The 21616-nt window shown below is 42.8% G+C and overlaps 1 protein-coding gene across 3 annotated transcripts in view; it reads left to right on the forward strand.

Annotated features, from left to right (window-relative positions):
* Nucleotides 1–7074, forward strand: part of LOC138246274 (galactoside alpha-(1,2)-fucosyltransferase 2-like) — a 247441-nt gene extending 240367 nt beyond the window's left edge. For all 3 annotated transcript variants that reach the window (XM_069200707.1, XM_069200705.1, XM_069200708.1), the window contains one exon: nt 5583–7074. In XM_069200707.1, the coding sequence (XP_069056808.1) occupies nt 5618–6661 (1044 nt within the window). In that variant the 5' untranslated portion in view covers nt 5583–5617 and the 3' untranslated portion in view covers nt 6662–7074. The remainder of the gene's footprint in view (nt 1–5582) is intronic.
* Nucleotides 7075–21616: the final 14542 nt, after the last annotated feature.

Raw genomic sequence — 21616 nt, forward strand, 5'->3', positions numbered from 1 at the left:
CGAGATTTGTTAATGACTTACAAGAAACGAGCAATAGGGGCCTGCAATGGAGAGAGCTGTTACTTTCCTCCTGCAGGAAGCCACAAGGGTAATGGCCTACAAGGTGAGCTTCAAAGTTGAAGCCTCCTTTGAAGAGCGAATGTGGGACAATTGGGAGAGGAGCAGCCTCATTGTTTAGGCAGAGTAGATGGCACCCATGAAAGAAAGGGGAAGCCTGTTGTCAAACTTGTTTTCAGGGGTGTGTAACACCCTTGATAGCCACACCTCTGGGTTGGGATAGAGAGCTGTGGATACTGAGAGAGGGCTTCTGCCGTCTGGGGAGTGGGCAGAATGGTGCATCCTGGCATAGCCAGATGCCACACTTCCTAGGAAGCAGTCATCAATAGGGGGGGGACCTGATAGCCCATTATTGGCCACCAACCTCTTTATTACCTGAGGGCATTTTCTGTACATAAGTAGGGCACACCTGGTTCCTAGATCTCAGAAATTGTCTGAACTGGAAGAAGGACTGCCCTATTGCACCACAGAACAAACAAAGAGAGGCTGCACCAGCGTGGACTGCACCTGCTAAACCTGGGACTTAGCAAAGGAGAGGGACTATGCCGGCTGTGTCCTGCTCATGGAGAAGTCATCTGCAGAGCCCAGCCAAAGCCAAGACACTCCAAGGGTCAGTGGGCTGAACTCCTGTTCACAGCACAGGGGCAAAACAGCTGAGAAGCCTGCTGGGGCAAGTTGATAGCCAAGAATATTTAAGCCGCCACCAGCAATCACAGTGCAGCACCAGAGACCAGGACCTGATGGTCAAAGTTGCACCGAGTACGCTGAGCACAGGAGAGTTAAAGGAGTGCAACTTAGTCACTCAGAATTTGAGTTATTGTCCAGGAAATATTTTGGCTGTGACCACAATACCAGGTTATTGGGGACTGGGCTTCTACTAGCACCAAGAGGACTTATACAGTGGGGACTGGGCATCAACCAGCACCAAGAGGAAGTTGAGGGATGTCGACCCTGTGACCAGAACTGCCTGATTCACTTTGTGGACCAATGAGTAGCCACAGGAAAACCCCACATTACTCCGTCACATTCACAGCATCCTTGAGCATCTTCAGTATCTTTCTTCCCTTGCATCAGGACCACTTCCATATGAATCCATTGCCAAGAGGACGAAGGGCCTGAAACTGCATGACGACTGCTTCATTTCTAAAAGTAACTGATTCTGAGGACCTTGCTGGTCACCCCGCAGTTGAGTGAAATGCTTTGAATTACTATACCTTGTAAAATCTATATCTCCTAAACACTCCAGGGGATCTTTTTAATTGTGGTATCTAAAAATACAGTTTATTTATAAATTGGTGTAGGAGTTCTTTGGGGTCAACTTCTTCTTGAATACTTTTAGTGATGTTTAATGCTGTACTTGTGTTCCTTTGTGTATGCTTTGATGTTCAGAACCACTGCTGCCCAGGGTTGAGCTGAAGATTTGACAAATGAAACCTAAGGGTCCTAAAGGAATTTGTAAGTGTATTACACGGTGAGGTTGCACAGCCACACCCTATAATACACCCCATTTCTGCAAACAAGGAGAAGTAAAGAAGGCAGGACTCTTGCTTTTTCACTAAATGGTCTGGAGACTTCCATTGCAGACTTGGATGCAATTGATTGTGCAAGGTGGCTTTAAGGTTGAATTGGGTTTCTTTTTTTGTCACCTTTCACCACTCACTCACCATTATACTGTAAAGCTGCTTCATGCACACTGGTCCACATGTGCTCTTCCCACACAATTGTATGTTGGTTTTGCAGATGGGCCCTGGTACCATAATGTCCACCTTCCTTACTACGGCACACTAGGTTGTTACAAATTCTGAAACCTCAAATGTGATCCTCATCCGAACTATGTGTAAAGAAGCTCCAAACCGGTCAGAAGAGCTTCATTAGAGAGCCAAAGGCAAAGGAATTTTTTGTGGTGGAGCTAAGCAGCTGTGTTTTCCATTCCCTCTGATGGACTAACACTGCAGTAGCAATGACGGATGGGCGCAAGTAGCACTACGTGAATTGAAGAAGCCTGAATAGAAGTGAGCTGCACATGCTTTGTGCCACTCTCCATATGAACAGTCATTAGTTCATCTTCCTTGCTTCCAAGGTTTTTGGCAACCTTCCTTTTCTCTTGGAGAGAAAAGTGAAGATGGTGTGATCCGGGGAACAGCAGCCAAAACAGCCTACCCTGCCCGAAGTACAACTTCCTGCTCTGCTGCTACCTCCATTAGGTGTAGCACAATCGAGGTACTGTTGAGCTTCCTGTGAAGATTTGTATTGCTTCTTGGATACTTCAATTTTGGATTCACTGCTTTGTGCCCCTGATTTCTGTCACTACAATGCTGATAGACATCTGCTTCGGTATTTGTGGTGGTGGCACTTGATCAAGGGGTGATCCTCCTTCTAGAGTCTTCCTGCTCAGAAGAGGGTGCAGCAGGTATGTGGCATTGACGTAAAACATGATGAGGGATCGATGACAATGCTGACAACAGACTACTTTTCCTCACTAGCTGCTTTCTTCGCATGAACCTGCCTCTTTGGGGCCATCTTTCTTCTTCTGTTGATCACCTGTACAAAAAGAAGCCCTTTTCAACAAGTCCCTCAACTATAACAAGAAAAATATATTTTTAAAAAGTGCAGACAATGGAAGAATATTTCTCTGCCTTCAAAGTTCAAATCCAAACAAAAGATTAATTTCATGATCAAAATGTATGTAAATAGTCTGCTCAGTTTTAAAAATTACCTAAAATGATTTTTCAAGTTAATTTTGTCAGTGCCCACATACATAGACTGCCACTCGCATTTGTGTTAATTGCATTATTCTTGTGCATCGGTCACATTGTTCCAGTGCTCCCCACAATATATTTTTACCCATCTTGTTTACGCATTGTAACATAAGGTCGTGATCTTAGGCTTTATGCATTATTTACACAGAGTAGAATTCCATATTAAGCTAGAGTACCTTGGTATAATCAAAATGACGCCCAGGCATTATTACAAATTCAAAAGGGAATAGTACTGACAGGCTATTCATTCTTGCATGGCTTAGTGCTTGCCAAATGTTACTACAATAAAATATTGTTGTGATCAATGAAAATCATCTCTAGTGCATAAATCCAAACAGTCTTCCTTTAGTAATGTAATGAACAGTGTTAAGAATCTGAAATTCCGCCATACGAACTATAAATTAACAAAAATACCACAATACTTACAGCCGCCAAAGAAAAAACATCAGCAAACAAGCTTCCTCAACTCATCAAGAATTATTCAGCAATCCAATTGAAATACATTTTAGAAATGCAGTTATCTTGCTTTGAACATCAGTTTGCAAGTTTCCGAAAGCACACCAACTTTGCCATCAACCATACCGTTTTAATTTTCGTTATGTAATGTAATTCTCCGAAACAAAAGTTTGTCATTACCTAAAGAAATAACGTCTTTGTTTCAGTACCACTTTCATTTTTGGTGAATACACGTTTGATCCATAAACATCAGCTTGTTATTTGGATTATGTACTCACGTTTCACAAGGACTGATTCTATCTCACCTACCCATGTGTTACTATTACATGCTATGGGTGGCCATGACAATGTCAAGAGTATACACAATATTTCAATAATAGTCATCTTTTTATCAGGGGAAGACACAATATTGAAAAGAATGCCCACATTATACCAAGGATGAGCATCATTTTACCATGTACATCCATGGAAAAGATGCCTAGAATATGTTCAAGTTGGCCATCGTTATCTCCGGTTTGCCCACCATTGTTTTAGGGGTAGTACTATTAGGTGAAAGGTGGGCACAATGTGCCAATGATGCACACTACTGTGCCAAGACAGACAAAAATTATGCTGCGGTTGCCACGAGTAGGCCCAAAATGCACAAAAATGCCAAGAATAACCAGTAATATGCCAGGGCAAGATACAACGATGTCCAACAATATGTCTCAGTTGGAAATCATTATGGACAAATTAGTCTCCATTATGTCAGAGAAGGCACCACTTTGGCCAAGGACGATTAAAAAAGACCACGATTATGCCTGAAATCACCACCATTGTGCCAGAGAATACAGAACTTCTTTCTGGCGAGGTTGAGGAGGCGCCTGATGCGTCTGATGGGCTCAGTCCGTGGAGGGAGTGTCTGTCAGGTAGGTCTCCTCCCTCTCTGGTCCCCGCTCTTCTTGGCTGTTGAGCTTCTGAACCGGGCTTCCAAGCTTCACTCTAGATTGTACAGTCCCACACTAGAGTCGGATAGCACTGGAATAGACATTCTCCTTTCCTATCCCTGTTCTCACAGACACAGCCATGCATTGTGATTGGTTGTGTAGCCTGCCCGTGCTGTAGAATAATAACAATCTTTGTGTTGTTTGTCTACACAGGCAGAAGTTCAAGCATCGGGCCCTGCTGTTGGTTTGACCGAGTCTGGAACTGAGCAGCAATGTCACCTGTAAAATGGGGAAAGACCTGCTGTTCAGCTGTAAACCCTCTAAATTACATAATGGGCCGTGACCCATTTTAGTGAGACACTTACTGGCACCAGGAAAACTACCAATAGAAATCTGTGGTTTGGAAAAAAAGCAGTATTAAATTGAATATCAAGAACAGAATATTAGTAACATCATTCTGATTTTCTAACTCTGACAGAGTTAAATTGTAATGTCTTTAAGGGACACCCATGCTCTTACAACTGTACCTAAACCCACGGGCCCTGTACCGGGGAAACCCTCTAATCCTCTAGACCTACATACCTAACCCAAATCTAATTCGTATTTGGGCACTTAAACTGCATACCCCCCACCCCAAGCTCCTTTTTCCTGCCATCCCTCCCAGCACTACGAATGCAAATGATTTTCCCCGTCGTGGGCGTCAACATATAACCAGTGGGAGGCTGTGACTGGAGCACTTGCTTATTACTGGTGCTTTGTGACATAAGAATATGCCTACAATATGAAAGTGACATCTTTAGTCACTTGCATATTAGTACAAGCGCATCTGGTGCTGCCTGTGTGATGGTCCCCATCCCCATCACCCCCTCTGTGACGTCTGGAAGCAGGAACCCCTTGCAAAGAGCAAATCAGCTTCTCATTCAGAGTAGAGGCTAGGAATACTGGCGCCTGGCTAGAAGGCAGAGCTGGGAGAGGCCAGTAGAGTCACGTGGGACCTCGAAGAGCATCTCAGCTGTCTCCGGGCACTCATCATATGGAGCTGGTACCCGTGACTCGGTACATTATAAGGGTATTGTCTGTCGCCTGGGAGTTCCAATTGTTCCTTCACCTCGTGCATTTATGTGGTCATGGATTTCCTCAGTGACTTGCAACATCCTTATAATGTACACTGGGAGGTAAATGTTCCCATGTATATTGCATGTTGCATATTGCACCATGCTATGGATAGTGCTTCGATTCATTTCAAAGACAGGTTGGTCCTGTACATTTTTTACGTTAAACCTAGTGCAATAAACGTGGGCAAAATGCAAAAATGCACATATATTCATCCACAACCAAAGGAGCTGGATCTTCCGTGTTGTGATTTTTTTTTCTTTTCTTGCAGAACTCTTCAACCAGAATACAGGGAGCCAAGGAAGAATGGAGAAATGGTACCTGAAACGGAAGTTTGGCTTCTTTGTACTCTCACTTCTATTAACAGGAACAATGTCGTTCGTGTACAGAGTGCAGGTGCGTTTTTCTTTTGAAATGCTGAGCAAAGTTGTATTAAAAGAGACTAAAGCCGCACCCATGCGTGGAGAAGACGATACTTTTAATGTTAAAAACAAAAGAGAGATCGGAAAATGGACCATAAGACCCGATGGGCGGCTGGGAAACCTGATGGGAGAGTATGCCACCTTGTACGCCTTGGCCAAGCTCAATGGACATCCGGCGTACATAAAGCCAGAGATGTATGACGTTCTCAGCCCCATCTTTAAGATCTCACTGCCTGTCCTGCACATGAATGAATTCAGATTAATAACCTGGACTGAGCACTGGCTTCACGACTGGATGTCGGAGGAGTATAAACACATTAAAGGGGAGAATGTGTTGCTGACTGGCTATCCCTGCTCATGGACCTTCTACCATCACCTTCGTGACGAGATCCTCAGGGAGTTCACCTTCCATGACTTCATCACGGAGAAGGTCAACAAGTATCTAAAAAAGGTGCAGGGTCATAGAAAGAATGTGACCTACATTGGAATTCATGTACGTAGAGGGGACTATGTCCATATCATGCCCAATACATGGAAAGGGGTAGTCGCTGACAAAGGTTATTTGGAGAAGGCCATGGCTTACTTCCGAGAGACATTCCAGGAGCCGGTCTTCGTGGTGGCCAGCAATGGGATGCAGTGGTGCAAGGACAACATTGATGCCTCTAAAGGTGATGTCTTCTTCTCAGGTGATGGCATTGAGTCTTCACCAGGAAATGACTTTGCCCTACTCGCCCACTGTAACCACACCATCATGACCATAGGCACCTTTGGCTACTGGGCAGGATACCTCGTCGGCGGTATGACTATCTATCTCACTGATTTCACCTTGCCAGATTCACCTTTCCTGAAAGTCTTTCATTATGATGCTGCTTTCCTCCCACATTGGATGGGGATCCCTGCCGATCTCTCACCTCTTAAAGAAAGATGAATATTAAGGGAGCACTCTAGCTACTGTGAATGTCGCTGGTATCGGTAAAGAACAGGAGGTCTCCTGGGAACAGTGACTAGTTAAGCCCACTTAACTTGAAACAAGCTTTTAATTTTGTCTTCAGTTTTTTCTGAGTTCCATTTTCACAGCCAATCCAACCCAAACGTAATGTATAAAGAGGACATTTGTATTCTGATACCAAGGACCCTGTCTCTTAGAGGACATAAAATGCACGAAACGTAATGCTAAATAGTCAATTCTTAATACCATAACTTTCTGAATCCAGGTGCCCTCTCCCTCCAAGAAGCCCCGAAAGGGCCACTTCCGTTTGCATGTCGTCTCTCTTTCATTTTTCACGTGATACACCTCTTGTTCAAATTGGTAAAGCAGGCTTTTCAGTTTCTAAAAAATGACCACTGCTATATTGTGCATTGTCTTTTAAAATCTTCAAGAAGGTTAGCTCAATCGAAAGGTATTAAATTCAATATTTGGAATATCCATTGTGAGCCGGAAAGAGATCTAGTAATTGTAGTGTATCAGCTTCTAAAGCAACTCCAGAAGAAATGAGGCAATTGAGAAATTATGAGCAGGGACACTTAATTCACTAACGTTTGACTAGTTACATATTCTAATAACAATATGTATATTTATGAAAATCATTAAAAGGTCATGTTAATGTATGAAGGTTCATATTCTGGACAGCGAGGTTTAGGCAGCAAGTGTTTTACCCTCAGGGGGTTTGAAAATGAATTAACCCCATCCTGGTGTGAGTCTCATATGGTCTGGAAGAAGTGATGGGAACAGCAGGTCATGAGGGAACACTCAGACAATCTAGCAGACTACATGAGCTAATGGACTTGTTAAATTATTACCAAATTCACTACCCAACACCGATACAGAACCTTAAGTCTTGCAACAACTCGTTATTAGAAAATGAATTATTAGTCCCTACTCATAATCTCTCGTTTGGTCATTTTCTACAGGAGATATGGGTTTAACCTGTTTCCAGACTGTTCTGGGACAAAACAAAAGTATTTTTTGCAGAATTGATTAACAGCAGATAAATAAAGGATTTCGGAGTATGGGGACCTCCGAGTTTTTTCACTTATAAACATTTATACCTCAATAAATATGATCTGCTTTAACTCAGGGTCTTGGTAAGGTGTGTAGTTTTAGAAAGAACCATGGAAATTCTACATCTTACTGCGTATGATAGTATTGATGTGATGTCTGTAGTACATCGACTGATGGCTGCAACAGTCATATCGTCATGTAAATAAACATGGCTGCCAAATTGCATGTTTGACTCAATTAAGGATTGGTCGGCTTGGTCAGAATGACAGTCGTCAAAAATGGTTTCCCCTGATGTAGCACTGTCTTTGCAGGGAGGTGGATAGAGACTGTGCCTGCTGTAAGGGAACCCTAGCCACACTGTACTGTGAGAAACTATTCCAGGGCAGGTAGCATCTCTGTTATGTCCATCTGTTTTATTAATTTCCTAGTAGGCCGCATGCTTCCCTTTTGAAATATTTACAAGAATACAGTAAAACTACCATATACGAAAAATAGCAGAGACTTTTTCTTGAGTTTCACTAATTATTTCATAGTACTCCTTTAAAAACCTATAGGACTGTACTAGGAATAAAATAGTTATCACTAGCGAAAGAAAGATACAGGTGTGGCTGGTTGTTCCTTAATGAGATGATAATCTACATACAATTTATAGGCTGTGGGCATTAACCTGCCTCCCACTGAAGTCAGTCTACGAATCACGAAGTTCTGTATTGTAACAAGCACTCTGGCCAAATACAAAGGAATGTATTCTTGAAAACAGGAGCACAATGTATCTTGAAATGTTGAGGGTACCAAAAAAATTCAAACAATACCAGGAAATGAAGAACATTGAGAATGAATTGAATCCATTTCATAGATACATATTGTATTCACATTGATATTTCTAAGGCCCATAATGTAGTCAAAGTGCAGTGGCGGTGTTGACCATGTATCGTAGTTGATCATTTAAACAAGCCTTGTGAGAAGGCAGAGATGCCCATCTGATGAGCCTGCCATTTGCCACACAGAGGGAATTTACTTATGTCCTACCTCCTTGAGAAGAACGAGCTCTAGTTTAGAGATTATCGGACTTTCAACCATCCCCTTGGTCTCCAGAGAGGCTTATCCTCTACAAGTACCTCTCCATATTCAAACACATACATGCATGCATGAGTACATACGTGTCCAGCATGTTCAGATGTAAGCATTTTTCAAGTTTGAATAGCAGTACAAGCTGACCAAAGAAGTCCAACTACTTCTGGTAAAGTCAAGGGCGCGAAGGCAAAATGAAGAAGAAAGAAAGTTGGTCTTTAAAGACACATAGCCGTCCACTTCAGTACTGGGAACAGTCAAGGCGTTGCGGGTCTATGCATTGCATTTCTCAACTTGTGTACTGGAGTCCAACATTGATAGGTACTAAGCGTTAGTTATGGTCTGCTCCTCAGTGAAAGTGTCTACCATGTGCTGACTCAGGGGTCCATTACAAGTCAGGCTTTTATTCTTCCTCCACTTGGAACTACTTGTAGAGATAGTATTGGTACCTCACACAGGGTGGAAAAACTCCAGATTAATGGAGGTTGGGGCAAATGTGCTAGAATTTGTGTTTCTGTAAAGCTTCTAGCATATTTTTGACCAGTATTTCACCCAGACCCTAAATTGATAAAAGAAGTAAAAAATCTCTAGGCGAAGTACTTGCGATCTGCAAAGTTTACTGTGGACAGGTAAAACCACTGGGGGATTTAGCTCCTCTTAACTCGGGTTTACCAGGGCACTCAGAATGATGCTTTTACTTCCCAGATACCCTGAAGGTAAAGCCAGACTGCAAATAGGCCTCGACTATAGTAACAGCACTTTACTTTTATACCGAAAAGCCCATCCATCCATCCCCAGGTTTGTTAGCTTGTTGCATAAATGTGCACACATTCTGTTTTCTTGAAATGAAGTCACGGAGAGATTTATCTCAAAAAGCACTGCCGAACTTTTACTTTTTACCGCCTTCTTTTGTTTGAAAGAATATATATTTTATTTATTGACCAATCCCTGAGCTTAGAGGGAAAACAATTGTACTATGTATTTATCTTGAAAAGGTTATGTATGATATTAGTCTTGCCTGAATTGTTATTATTTTTCTGTTATATTGCAAATTCGCTCTCGTTTGCAAATAAAATGTAAAAAGTATCGAATTTGAAAATTAAAACTGAAGGAGAACGCCAAGTAAAATGCTTGAAGTGTACCCACATCTTAGACTGTTATAAACTGTGTGAGATTAACTACGTACACAATCTTGAATGTGCTGGCACCCTGATATGCCATTGTACTGCGCTGTGCCGGTCTCTGCTCGGTGTGAGCTGTGCTCCGACAAGTACAGGATGCACAGAACTACATCTCAGGCCCTCAGGCTTGAAGTGCACAAAACTAGACGTTGCGACTGTCCTGGATCTGTAATGAACTTTCTCTCACCTGATTACACTTGGGTCTGACACTGAACTAAGGGGCCTGACCCACGACAGATTTTCATGATGTAAATTATGAGTGTCCAACGTTGGGTCTTCGGAGCCAGAGTTATGCATATTTTCAGGAGGATTACATCTGCCATAAAATAAATCTAAATGGAAATCGGTCATATATTCATTGTTTATAGTGAAAATCTGACATGGTTACAGCTGTCATGTACCACCGCGGGGCAATCCTGGGCAGCAGGACAAAGTCTTTGGTCACATTTTAGGAAGCAACTAATGATACTTTGCTTTTGCTTTGCTATAACTCCTGTTGAGGTATTCGAAATTGACGTCAAATGTATGTCCTCTGCCCCATACAGAATGTTATGAAAGAAAACCGAAAATATAAATTGCTCCTTATCTAGGAGATATTAATGGTGTGTAAGGACTTCAAAATACACGTGGCACTTATTTTTTATTACAAATAAGCATATGTATTTATAACACAGTGGTTTATGTATACATTCATTGTCTTTACTGTTTGCATGCAGTGTCATCAGAGGGAGACAAACTGGAGAACTGCATCAGTAACAGGCGACCTCTGTCTGACGCGTTCAATTGGCCAGATTGGTGATAAAGGCTAAATTGGTTCAACGTTCTAACATTGAGAGCCCCACAGGCTTCTTCGGGCGGCAGCGATAAAATTAGCTTTGCATTTCAATGTTTTCAACTAGTTCCCCTGTACAGAGAAAATAGCATGCACGTTTACACATGAGAAGTTGTGGGACAGCAAGGAACCAAAAACAAATCTGAGAACACGTGAGAAAAAGCAGATATTTTTAAATGGGTTTTGAAATGGTAATTTTTAAAGGTTTTGAAATGGTAATCCAATGGTTTCTCCTGAGCCCAGTTACCAGCATGTCAACCTACTGTGGAGTAAATTCAGTTTGAATTTAATAGCACCTTGCATTTGCTTAATTGTGTCTAATAGAATCTATTAGCTTCAGGTGTAAGGGCCTGATTTATACAGGGAGTGCAGAATTATTAGGCAAGTTGTATTTTTGAGGATTAATTTTATTATTGAACAACAACCATGTTCTCAATGAACCCAAAAAACTCATTAATATCAAAGCTGAATATTTTTGGAAGTAGTTTTTAGTTTGTTTTTAGTTTTAGCTATGTTAGGGGGATATCTGTGTGTGCAGGTGACTATTACTGTGCATAATTATTAGGCAACTTAACAAAAAAAAATATATACCCATTTCAATTATTTATCATTACCAGTGAAACCAATATAACATCTCAACATTCACAAATATACATTTCTGACATTCAAAAACAAAACAAAAACAAATCAGTGACCAATATAGCCACCTTTCTTTGCAAGGACACTCAAAAGCCTGCCATCCATGGATTCTGTCAGTGTTTTGATCTGTTCACCATCAACATTGCGTGCAGCAGCAACCACAGCCTCCCAGACACTGTTCAGAGAGGTGTACTGTTTTCCCTCCTTGTAAATCTCACATTTGATGATGGACCACAGGTTCTCAATGGGGTTCAGATCAGGTGAACAAGGAGGCCATGTCATTAGATTTCCTTCTTTTATACCCTTTCTTGCCAGCCACGCTGTGGAGTACTTGGACGCGTGTGATGGAGCATTGTCCTGCATGAAAATCATGTTTTTCTTGAAGGATGCAGACTTCTTCCTGTACCACTGCTTGAAGAAGGTGTCTTCCAGGAACTGGCAGTAGGACTGGGAGTTGAGCTTGACTCCATCCTCAACCCGAAAAGGCCCCACAAGCTCATCTTTGATGATACCAGCCCAAACCAGTACTCCACCTCCACCTTGCTGGCGTCTGAGTCGGACTGGAGCTCTCTGCCCTTTACCAATCCAGCCACGGGCCCATCCATCTGGCCCATCAAGACTCACTCTCATTTCATCAGTCCATAAAACCTTAGAAAAATCAGTCTTGAGATATTTCTTGGCCCAGTCTTGACGTTTCAGCTTGTGTGTCTTGTTCAGTGGTGGTCGTCTTTCAGCCTTTCTTACCTTGGCCATGTCTCTGAGTATTGCACACCTTGTGCTTTTGGGCACTCCAGTGATGTTGCAGCTCTGAAATATGGCCAAAATGGTGGCAAGTGGCATCGTGGCAGCTGCACGCTTGACTTTTCTCAGTTCATGGGCAGTTATTTTGCGCCTTGGTTTTTCCACACGCTTCTTGCGACCCTGTTGACTATTTTGAATGAAACGCTTGATTGTTCGATGATCACGCTTCAGAAGCTTTGCAATTTTAAGAGTGCTGCATCCCTCTGCAAGATATCTCACTATTTTTGACTTTTCTGAGCCTGTCAAGTCCTTCTTTTGACCCATTTTGCCAAAGGAAAGGAAGTTGCCTAATAATTATGCACACCTGATATAGGGTGTTGATGTCATTAGACCACACCCCTTCTCATTACAGAGATGCACATCACCTAATATGCTTAATTGGTAGTAGGCTTTCGAGCCTATACAGCTTGGAGTAAGACAACATGCATAAAGAGGATGATGTGGTCAAAATACTCATTTGCCTAATAATTCTGCACTCCCTGTATATTGGTGGTAAGCATACTCCTGTGCAATGATGACAGAGTATCCTTACTTCCCTTATATAATGGTCCACTGCCAAATTTAGATGCTGATGGACCATAGTTTGGTGATGGGGAAGACTACTCCGTCTCCACTGTGGCCAAACATCTGCCATGACCCAGCACATTTTAGCTGTTGGAAAAATGGCTGTATCTCCACACACCCAAATTAAATGGCTGGAGGTATAGTTGTTTTCACTGCCTGTCACCGCCAGGAAAACACTGGTGGTAAGGTGCAGTAAAAAACTAAAAATATCACCCTCACCATGATAGATGACTCCCACGGCAAGAGGGGAATTGTTTTTTTTTATTTTCAAAAGAAATCCCACTTCAGGATTTCCTTTTTGAAAATAAAAAAAATGTGTTTGACATACGGCTTCGTCATCAGAGCCGTGCATCAAGCTTTAAAAAGCACGATGGGCCTTCCTGATATTGCTTTAGAAATTACTGCCGGATTGATGGTCATTTCTACATTTGGCGTGGACTCCGTCAGTAATATACTCTGTTGCCATGACCAACTTAACCTCTGCCCACCAAATTATAAATTGTGTCCTTAGTTTTACTTAACCAGTAAAATTAGTTTCAACCATTTTACCAACATGGGATGGACCACTAAATGTTTTTGACTGGCACTATTTCACGCCCTTGGTGGCAATTTAAAATAGAGCTTGCTGTAAACACCTTTTACCATTACATTTTGTCTGCAGGATTTCTAAGATGGTAATGTGTGAAACAAATGTTTGTGCATATTTGCTTCATGGCATGTTGCTGCGGTGGTGATGTGTTCTGTTCTTTTTGTGTTGCTGTGTTTTTGTACTGTATTGTTGCAATTCGACGTTTTTTGATGTACTGTGGTTGTTCTGTTGTGTTTTATTTGGACTTTTTCGTTGTGTTATTATTTGTTCTGTTTTATATTGTGGTTTTGTTGTGAACATGTTATTATGTAATGTTCTGATTTTCACTTTAGATTTATCAACACACGTCTTTAAAGGTCTTGTGACAAGCAACCACTCACTACTGTGTAAAGTGGTAAAACAATGCTGCTCCAGCTCTTCAACTATTAAAGGCACTAGTCAGCCCAAAGTAGTGGCAGAGACTGTGTCTAAACTTAAAACTTCCAGTGCTCACCTTATGTGATAAGTCACTGCATGACATAGCATAGCATTCAATGACATAACATAAAATAGCATAAAATAGCATAACACAGCTTAATACAACCTTTATAGGCTGTTATAAACGTCCCACTAGAGCTACGCAATATCCTACAAACTGCTGAATAAAAACCTCTCCTCAGGAGCTGACAATCTTCATTTTTCAACAGTGTTATGGACACACTTCCGAACTGCAATATGAAAGGAAAAACAACTACTCAGAACTATCCTGGAGGAAATTTTAATTAAGCCAGAGTAATCGTATTAAATTTGGTAATTCTGTGCTACATTTGTGACTCAAAATTACTGAAGATTACACAATTACGCCCACTTGTGTAATTTGCAGTAATTTGGGGCAGAGTGTTTACTGCAAGGGCAGAGGAATAAAGCTGTTGTGTTGCATTTAGTGCTATTTTCTGAGCACAAAATGCATCCTCATGTCCAATTTGGACATGTGGGTGCATTGTGGACTAAAAAAAATAGTGCCAAATGCACTGCCCCATGTAATCTTGTGTAATTCTGCTGTAATGTTTCATAATTAGGCTACAGAAAATTAAATGAGTTACGCCCACCTCAACTCAGAACACCAACATAGTTTCATGATACACCACATGAACTGAGAGCACTGACATAGATACTATGTTGGGAATTTACACTAAAGAAGTTAAACATCCTGGCACTTTGAGCAGCCACTACTACTATTTGTTACATTTACATGCAGGCTCCGTGACTGTGCTTGTAGATGGAGGGGAAGAGTTATCTTATGGGGTACTTTTTTCAAGACCGCAGGAATATTCTTTAAACCTACAGTGCGTTGCAAGTAGTACTTGCCCTAACTATCTCGTCCAACCGCCAAACTCGTAAGGACGCCCGTAGTCAATATGTGCCTCAAGGTTTAATTGGTTTCTAAGAACAAAGGTCCAGATGTACAAAGCCATTTTGCAGTCAAAAAACCTGCAATTTGCAAAATTAAAAGGTTTGCAACCACAGAATAGCCTTTTTTAAATTGTACTAACTAATTTTGCCATTCAGTAGCATGCTACCAAATCGCAAAATGGGTTCAGAAAGGCATGACAAATCTATTTAGATGAGTCGTGTTTATGACTCTTCCCTCTTGAACAGTGTTTCATTATGTCATGTGTCAATGCTCTGCACTTGAAACCAGGTAGCAAAACTTTGAAAAGTTATTACGTCTCAATTTGAGGTGGTAACACATTTGCAATGTGAATGTCAAAAAATATTCAGACTCACTACAGTTGGAATCCATTATAGGGATGGTGGCCTGCTGGGATCAGCACTCCATCGTGTTTGCGATCACATTTATACAAAGTTAAGTTTTTAGGTCTGCCGTTAGCCAAGACCCATTGATTTAAAAACAAATTATATGTAGAATATACCTATATAAAGGGCAACTGTCTTCATCCGTTGGTCTGTTACGTAGACCCTCCACATGCTAAACACAGGACGGTCTGCCGCCTGCCATCTCGACACCCATGGACCATTCTCCTGCCTCCTTTGCCACCGCACCCTCACTCTACACCAAGCAACAGACCCCCCGCGGCTGAGTAATCAAACCCCACCCTAGAGCGTCTCGGCTGCATCCTCCTTAAAATTCGCTCCCTCCACAAACTCTCCGTAGAACTCTGGGACCTATTGGACTCCAACCACCCAGACACTGCTTTTCTCACTGAAACTTGGACGAACCCAGCATCTGTACCGGACATCGTCATCACCATCCCCAGCGACTACAAACTGCTCAGCAAAGACCGGCCTACTCACCCTGGTGGCAGCCTGGCCATCATACACAAATCCTTCTTACGCCTGATAACCAATGCATAAAAACACTCCCCCCTCATGGAGCACCTCCACTTCCAGGTACAAGCCAAACCGAAGTCGAACTTCCGCAGCACCCTCACCTGCAGGCAACCCGGCCCCTTCCTAGCCTTCAGCAACTGCATGGTCGACATAATTTCTCCTTACGCTCTCACCTCCTTGAACTACTTCCCCCTAAGTGACCTCAAATACCACATTGACAACAGCAACAACACTAACACCGCTTTCCTGCTCGACAACCTCACCACAATAGGACTAAAGTAACTGGTCACTTAGCCAACACACATCGCTGGACACATGCTCAACGCCATTTCCTCCACCAGCAACAACATAACGCTCGGCAACACCACCAACTTCACTGGACTGACCACCACTGCATCCATTTCCATTTCACCATCACCTCACCGACCATCCACCTCCGCACACTCCAAGCCACAAGCAGAAACTGGAACAGGATCACTGAGGAACAGCTCTCCAACACCTCCAGCAAGTCACCCTCACCCTCACCGCAGACACTAACATCTCAGCACGGAACTTCCACCAGTGGATCTCCGAATGCGTAGTACCCAAGCACCTCTCCGTAAGACCTCAGCCAAACCACCTCAAGAAGGCCAGCTGGTTGTTCCCCACCCTCCAGGACTCCAGGCGCACCTACCAAAGGCTAGAGAAAAGATGGAGGAACAGCAAGTCTCTGAAAGACTTCAAGGCCTTCAAAGCTGCCACCAAATCCCACCACCACTCATAAGAGTCACCAGGAAAGCCGCCCTGCAGGACCGTATCAGCGCTATGGCTCATAACACCAAAGAGCTCTTTGCCGTGGTGAAAGAGTTTGCCAAACCCCACTCAGAATGGCAAGCATCCCTCCATCTCAAGACCTATGAGACAGGCTAGCCAACTTCTTCCACAGGAAAATCAAAGACATATACGACAGCTTCAGATCCCAAGACTCTCAGAGTCCTCCAACAACACGCCAGATCCGACCCATCAAACCACCACAGATCCTGCACTGCTGGACCACTCTCAACACAAACGAGACCCACACTATCATGAGCAGCATCCACTCCGGAGCCCCTGTGGACCACTGTCCTCACCACATTTTTAACAAGGCCAATACCTCCATCGCACCCGAGCTCCGACACACCCTCAACTGCTCCATAGAGACAGTTACCTTCCCAGAGGACTGGAAGCACGTCAAGATCTGCCCACTCTTAAAGAAACCCACGGCCGACCACCTGGACCTCAAGAATTACCACCTCATCTCTCTGCTGCCTTTCCCAGCCAAGGTCATCGAAAAAAACATCAATGCTCAGCTCCATAAGCACATTGAGGACAACAATATCCTTGACACCTCCCAATCAGGCTTCAGGAGCAACCACAGCACAGAGACCGACCTCCTTGTCACCACAGAAGACATCCTCTCGCTCCTCGACTTTGGCCACACATCAGCTTCATCTTACTAGACCTATAGGCCTCCTTCGACATGGTCTTACACCTCACCCTCTGCTCCAGGCTCCACGCAGCCAGCATTCACAGAAAGGCACAACAATGGATACACTCCTTCCAGTCTGGCAGAACACAGAGAGTCAGACTCCTGCCTTATCTGTCAGAACTCAAGAAGATCAGCTGTGGAGTTCCAGAGGGCTCGTCATTGAGCCCCACACTCTTCAACATCTACATAGCCCAATCACATCCATTATCAAGAGCCATCTGCTGAACATCATCTCCTACGACGACGAGACCCAGGTTATCATTTCACTGACCAAAAATCCCACTACTGCCAAGAAGAATTTCCACAACTGGATGGAAACCGTCACCGCCTGGATGAAGGACAGCTGCCTTAAGCTCAACTCTGGCAAGACCGAGATCCTCATCTTGGGACCATCCACATCAGCCGGGATGACTCCTGGTAGCCATCAACCCTCAGCAGCCCCCTACCTCGACAAACCATGCACACAACGTCAGCTTCATCCTGGACTCATCGCTCTCCATGACCCGCAAAGTCAACTCAGTCACATCCTCCTGCTTTCACACACTCCAACTTCTCCGGATGATGTACAAATCAATCCCAAAGGGCTGCCGCAAAACCATAACCCATGCCCTGGTTACCAGCAGACTCGACTATGGCAAAGCCGTGCACGCCGGTACTACCCAGAAGAACCTGAAGAAACTACAGCACATCCAAAACGCCTCCACCAGACTCATCCTGGAGATTCCCCACCGCAAACATATCTCCAATCACCTAAGAGACCTCCACTGGCTTCCTATCGAGAAAGGAATTACCTTCAAGCTGCTCATCCACACTTACAAAGCCCTCCACCACCTAGGATCTGCCTACCTCAACCACCGCATCACCTTCTACTCCCCCACCAGACCACTCCACTCAGCTCAACAAGCACTAGCCACCGTAACCCGTATATGGAAGACCTCGGCTGGTGGGAGAGCCTTCGCCTACCTTGTGGCAAAAAGCTGGAACACCCTACCTCTGCACCTCAGGCAGTTACCATCGCTACCTGAATTCAGGAAGGACCTTAAAACCTGCCTCTTCAACTGAAGCTCAGAGGATAAACTCCCTTAGCACCTTGAGACCCTTATGGGTGAGTAGTTACGCTTTATAAACACTGATTTGATTTGATTTGTTATATCAGTCACCTTTTACTTCCACCCACTAAAGCATTCAGCATGGGGAAAAGGGTCAGCCCACTTCAACAACTGGTTAACTTCACTTTGAGTGACTGCATTTTACTCTTACACCAGGAGCACATCCTCACTCAAGGTAGTTTGCGTCAGTGCCTGTGTTTTTGTTTTTACTTTATCACTATAGTGTTGCCTTTGTGTCTGATGTGGTAGCAGGCAGTTTTTTATGAACTCTTCCATATTGAGTACAAGGCACAATCCAGCTTTATAAGCTCCTGTTACCCACTAATCATATTGTAAGTTCCTTTTGGATTGTTATATTGTGTTGGTATGGATTTTAATTAAGGAGTACAGTTATATATGTGAACTAACCTGTATGTCCTGCTTGTATGGCTTTCTAGTTTGTTTTCAGTACTCTTGTATGTCATTATATTTATATATTCAGGGCCTGATATAGTGTTTGGTGGATGGGGTTACTCCTTCACAAATGTGATGGATATCCCGTCCGCAGTATTACAATTCCCTTATCTCCTATAGAAATTGGAAAATGGCAGACAGGATATCCATCACATTTGTGATGAAGTGATCCGTCCACCAAACTCTAAATCAGACCCTCAGTCTGTATGTCATGCTTTTAATGTTGTTGTACGTTGTGCTTCTATAGACATTTAACTTTTAGATTATTAAGTGAAGTTCCTATTTTTATCCCAAATTCATGCTCTATCTATCTATCTATCTATCTATCTATCTATCTATCTATCTATCTATCTATCTATCTATCTATCTATCTATCTGTCTGTCTGACCTTTTGCTTCTCACTAAAATTATATGTATAACCTAGTTGCTTACAGGGGTTTTCAGGCAGACTTCATCCATTAGCCTGCTATTATGTCATTCAAATTTTTTTTTCCAGGTGGACAGAGCATAATCATACCCCAATATACATAGAAACATATATAGCCATAAAAATAACAAATCAAGTTCAAAGATCGAGATCAGAATCATAGGCAAAATCTAAATATTCCAACTTCTACATTATAGTTACTGCATATCATTTCAAATTTTGTTTTATGCTACATAATACATATTTTTAATCAACTACTCATTTCGTTCATTTAGGCTACCCATATCATACAAATGTTGTTTTATGCTACATAATACATATTCGTTCATTCCAAAAAACTATATCATACAGCTCCTTCAGACCTCGCTTGCCCTACGGATGTTTTGTACCCCCCCAAATTTCAAAGTATTTACGAGTAGGACCAATTATTTCAGTATAAAGTCATTCCTTAAGCTGAACTGATTTCATTTTGCGCTACCAATAATCAAATGATGGAGGTGTGGTTGTTCTCTATTGCTGCAAGATCAGTGATTTAGCAATTAAGGATGCAATGAAGAAGAGCTGCTTAGATTGTATTGACAAATCTGGACAGCTAGGAATTCCAAACAAGGCCCACAATAGTTCTGGAACTAAGAGCACCTGAAGTTGTTTGCCAATCCACTGGAACATCTATTCCAAAAAGCCAGCTAAGGCGGTAACAGGAAACAGACATGTAACCAGTCTCCCACAGCATGAATATATCTAAAACATTCCCATGGAAGCGAAGGAAACATCTTGTTAACCCAAAGGGGTGTTTAATAGAGCATCAGAGCATTAAAGCCAATCTCTTGAAGTTGGCACCCTCAAGTCTTCATGAGAAAGTATGTTATACTGCTTCTAAAGCTGAGGATCTATTATGCAGTCCGGGCTGTCATTATCCTATTTAAAGCCATTGAGAAGAGTTTTTCCAGAAGCTCTTGCTAGAGAATACAATACCAGTTCCCCACCCCTGATTGGCCGACACAAAGAGAGCTTGAGTAATTGGGGAAGCAAACACCTAGGTTGACTTATGGGCTGATGGGACCATCAAGTGAATGTAATGGGTGATCTGAAGAAAGGAGAAGATTAATGAATCTGGAATAGATTAATTGTTGATCTTCACGAGCTCCCATGTCTTAACATTACCTGCCAACATAAATTCATCAAACTTGATAAAACCCAAATTCACCCAATCTGCTATGATTTCCAGAGGCATGTGGAGGCCACATGCCTCAGACACCCGTAATGAAATTGAAGGATGAAATCAAATAAAATGAAAAACCTGCTGAAGTTCAACGCCTCGAGACCATAGAGAGTGAGGGAGTTCATATCTACTGTGTTTCAGGAGCCATGGGATTTTGCAAAAGTGAGACAATTGGAGGTTGTCCTCGGACAGCATCTGTTTGAGATAGAAATTGCTCCCAGATTAAGCTGGCCTGGCCACACTAGCAGTCCAGTCTAGAAACGCAACCTTGGAATATTTCTTAAAATGAGGTAAAGCTAGACCGCCATCTTAAATAGTCAGCTGGAGTGATTCCAGCTTGGTACGTGGTTTCTTATTGACCCAAATAAACTGACGCAGCATCAGATTGATTTCCTTGAAGAATGTCTGGGGGACTTTGATCATTATGTTCATAAAAATAAATATAAACTCTGGCAATATCACCATTTTGACCAAAGCGGTATGACCTATTACGATCAATGGGATTTTTTTGCCAATTGCTTAAAAGATCTTGTGCTTTCTTGAGGGTGGAAAGATAATTCAGCAGTTAGAGATCCAACATATGGTGAGAAACATAAATACCCAGATAGCTGATACGGTGTGAAGCCTGGAAATAGGCCTGCATCTCACACTGCAACACTGATTGACAGTTATTAAAAAGGAGTCCCTCAGACTTGGAATGGTTGACCCTATATCCTCTCAGATCAGAGAACGCCCTGAACTGACTAAAGGCTCGCTCAATATTCTGGGATTCAGCAGCAAAATAAAGGGGGTCATTATGACCCCGGCAGTCGGTGTAATAGTGGAGGTATTACCACCAACAGGCTGGCGGTACATACCTCCACTATTATGACATTGGCGGTTTGGCCCTAGGCAATTATGACTAGGGGTCTCCCCCGCCCCCATCTCTCTCCCCAGAGTCCTCCCCCACCCTTCCCCTCCTGCCTCCCCACATATACACACATACATGTGCATACATACACACCCATACACACATGCATACACACATTCACCCACGTATGCACACATTCATACACACTCACAGCAACACCCACGAACATACATCCAGGCACACACAGAATCACATGACACAACATGCACATAAATACACACCCACTCATGCACACACGCATGCAC

This window comes from Pleurodeles waltl, chromosome 7 (assembly GCF_031143425.1).
Source record: "Pleurodeles waltl isolate 20211129_DDA chromosome 7, aPleWal1.hap1.20221129, whole genome shotgun sequence".
Classification (NCBI taxonomy): domain Eukaryota; kingdom Metazoa; phylum Chordata; class Amphibia; order Caudata; family Salamandridae; genus Pleurodeles; species Pleurodeles waltl.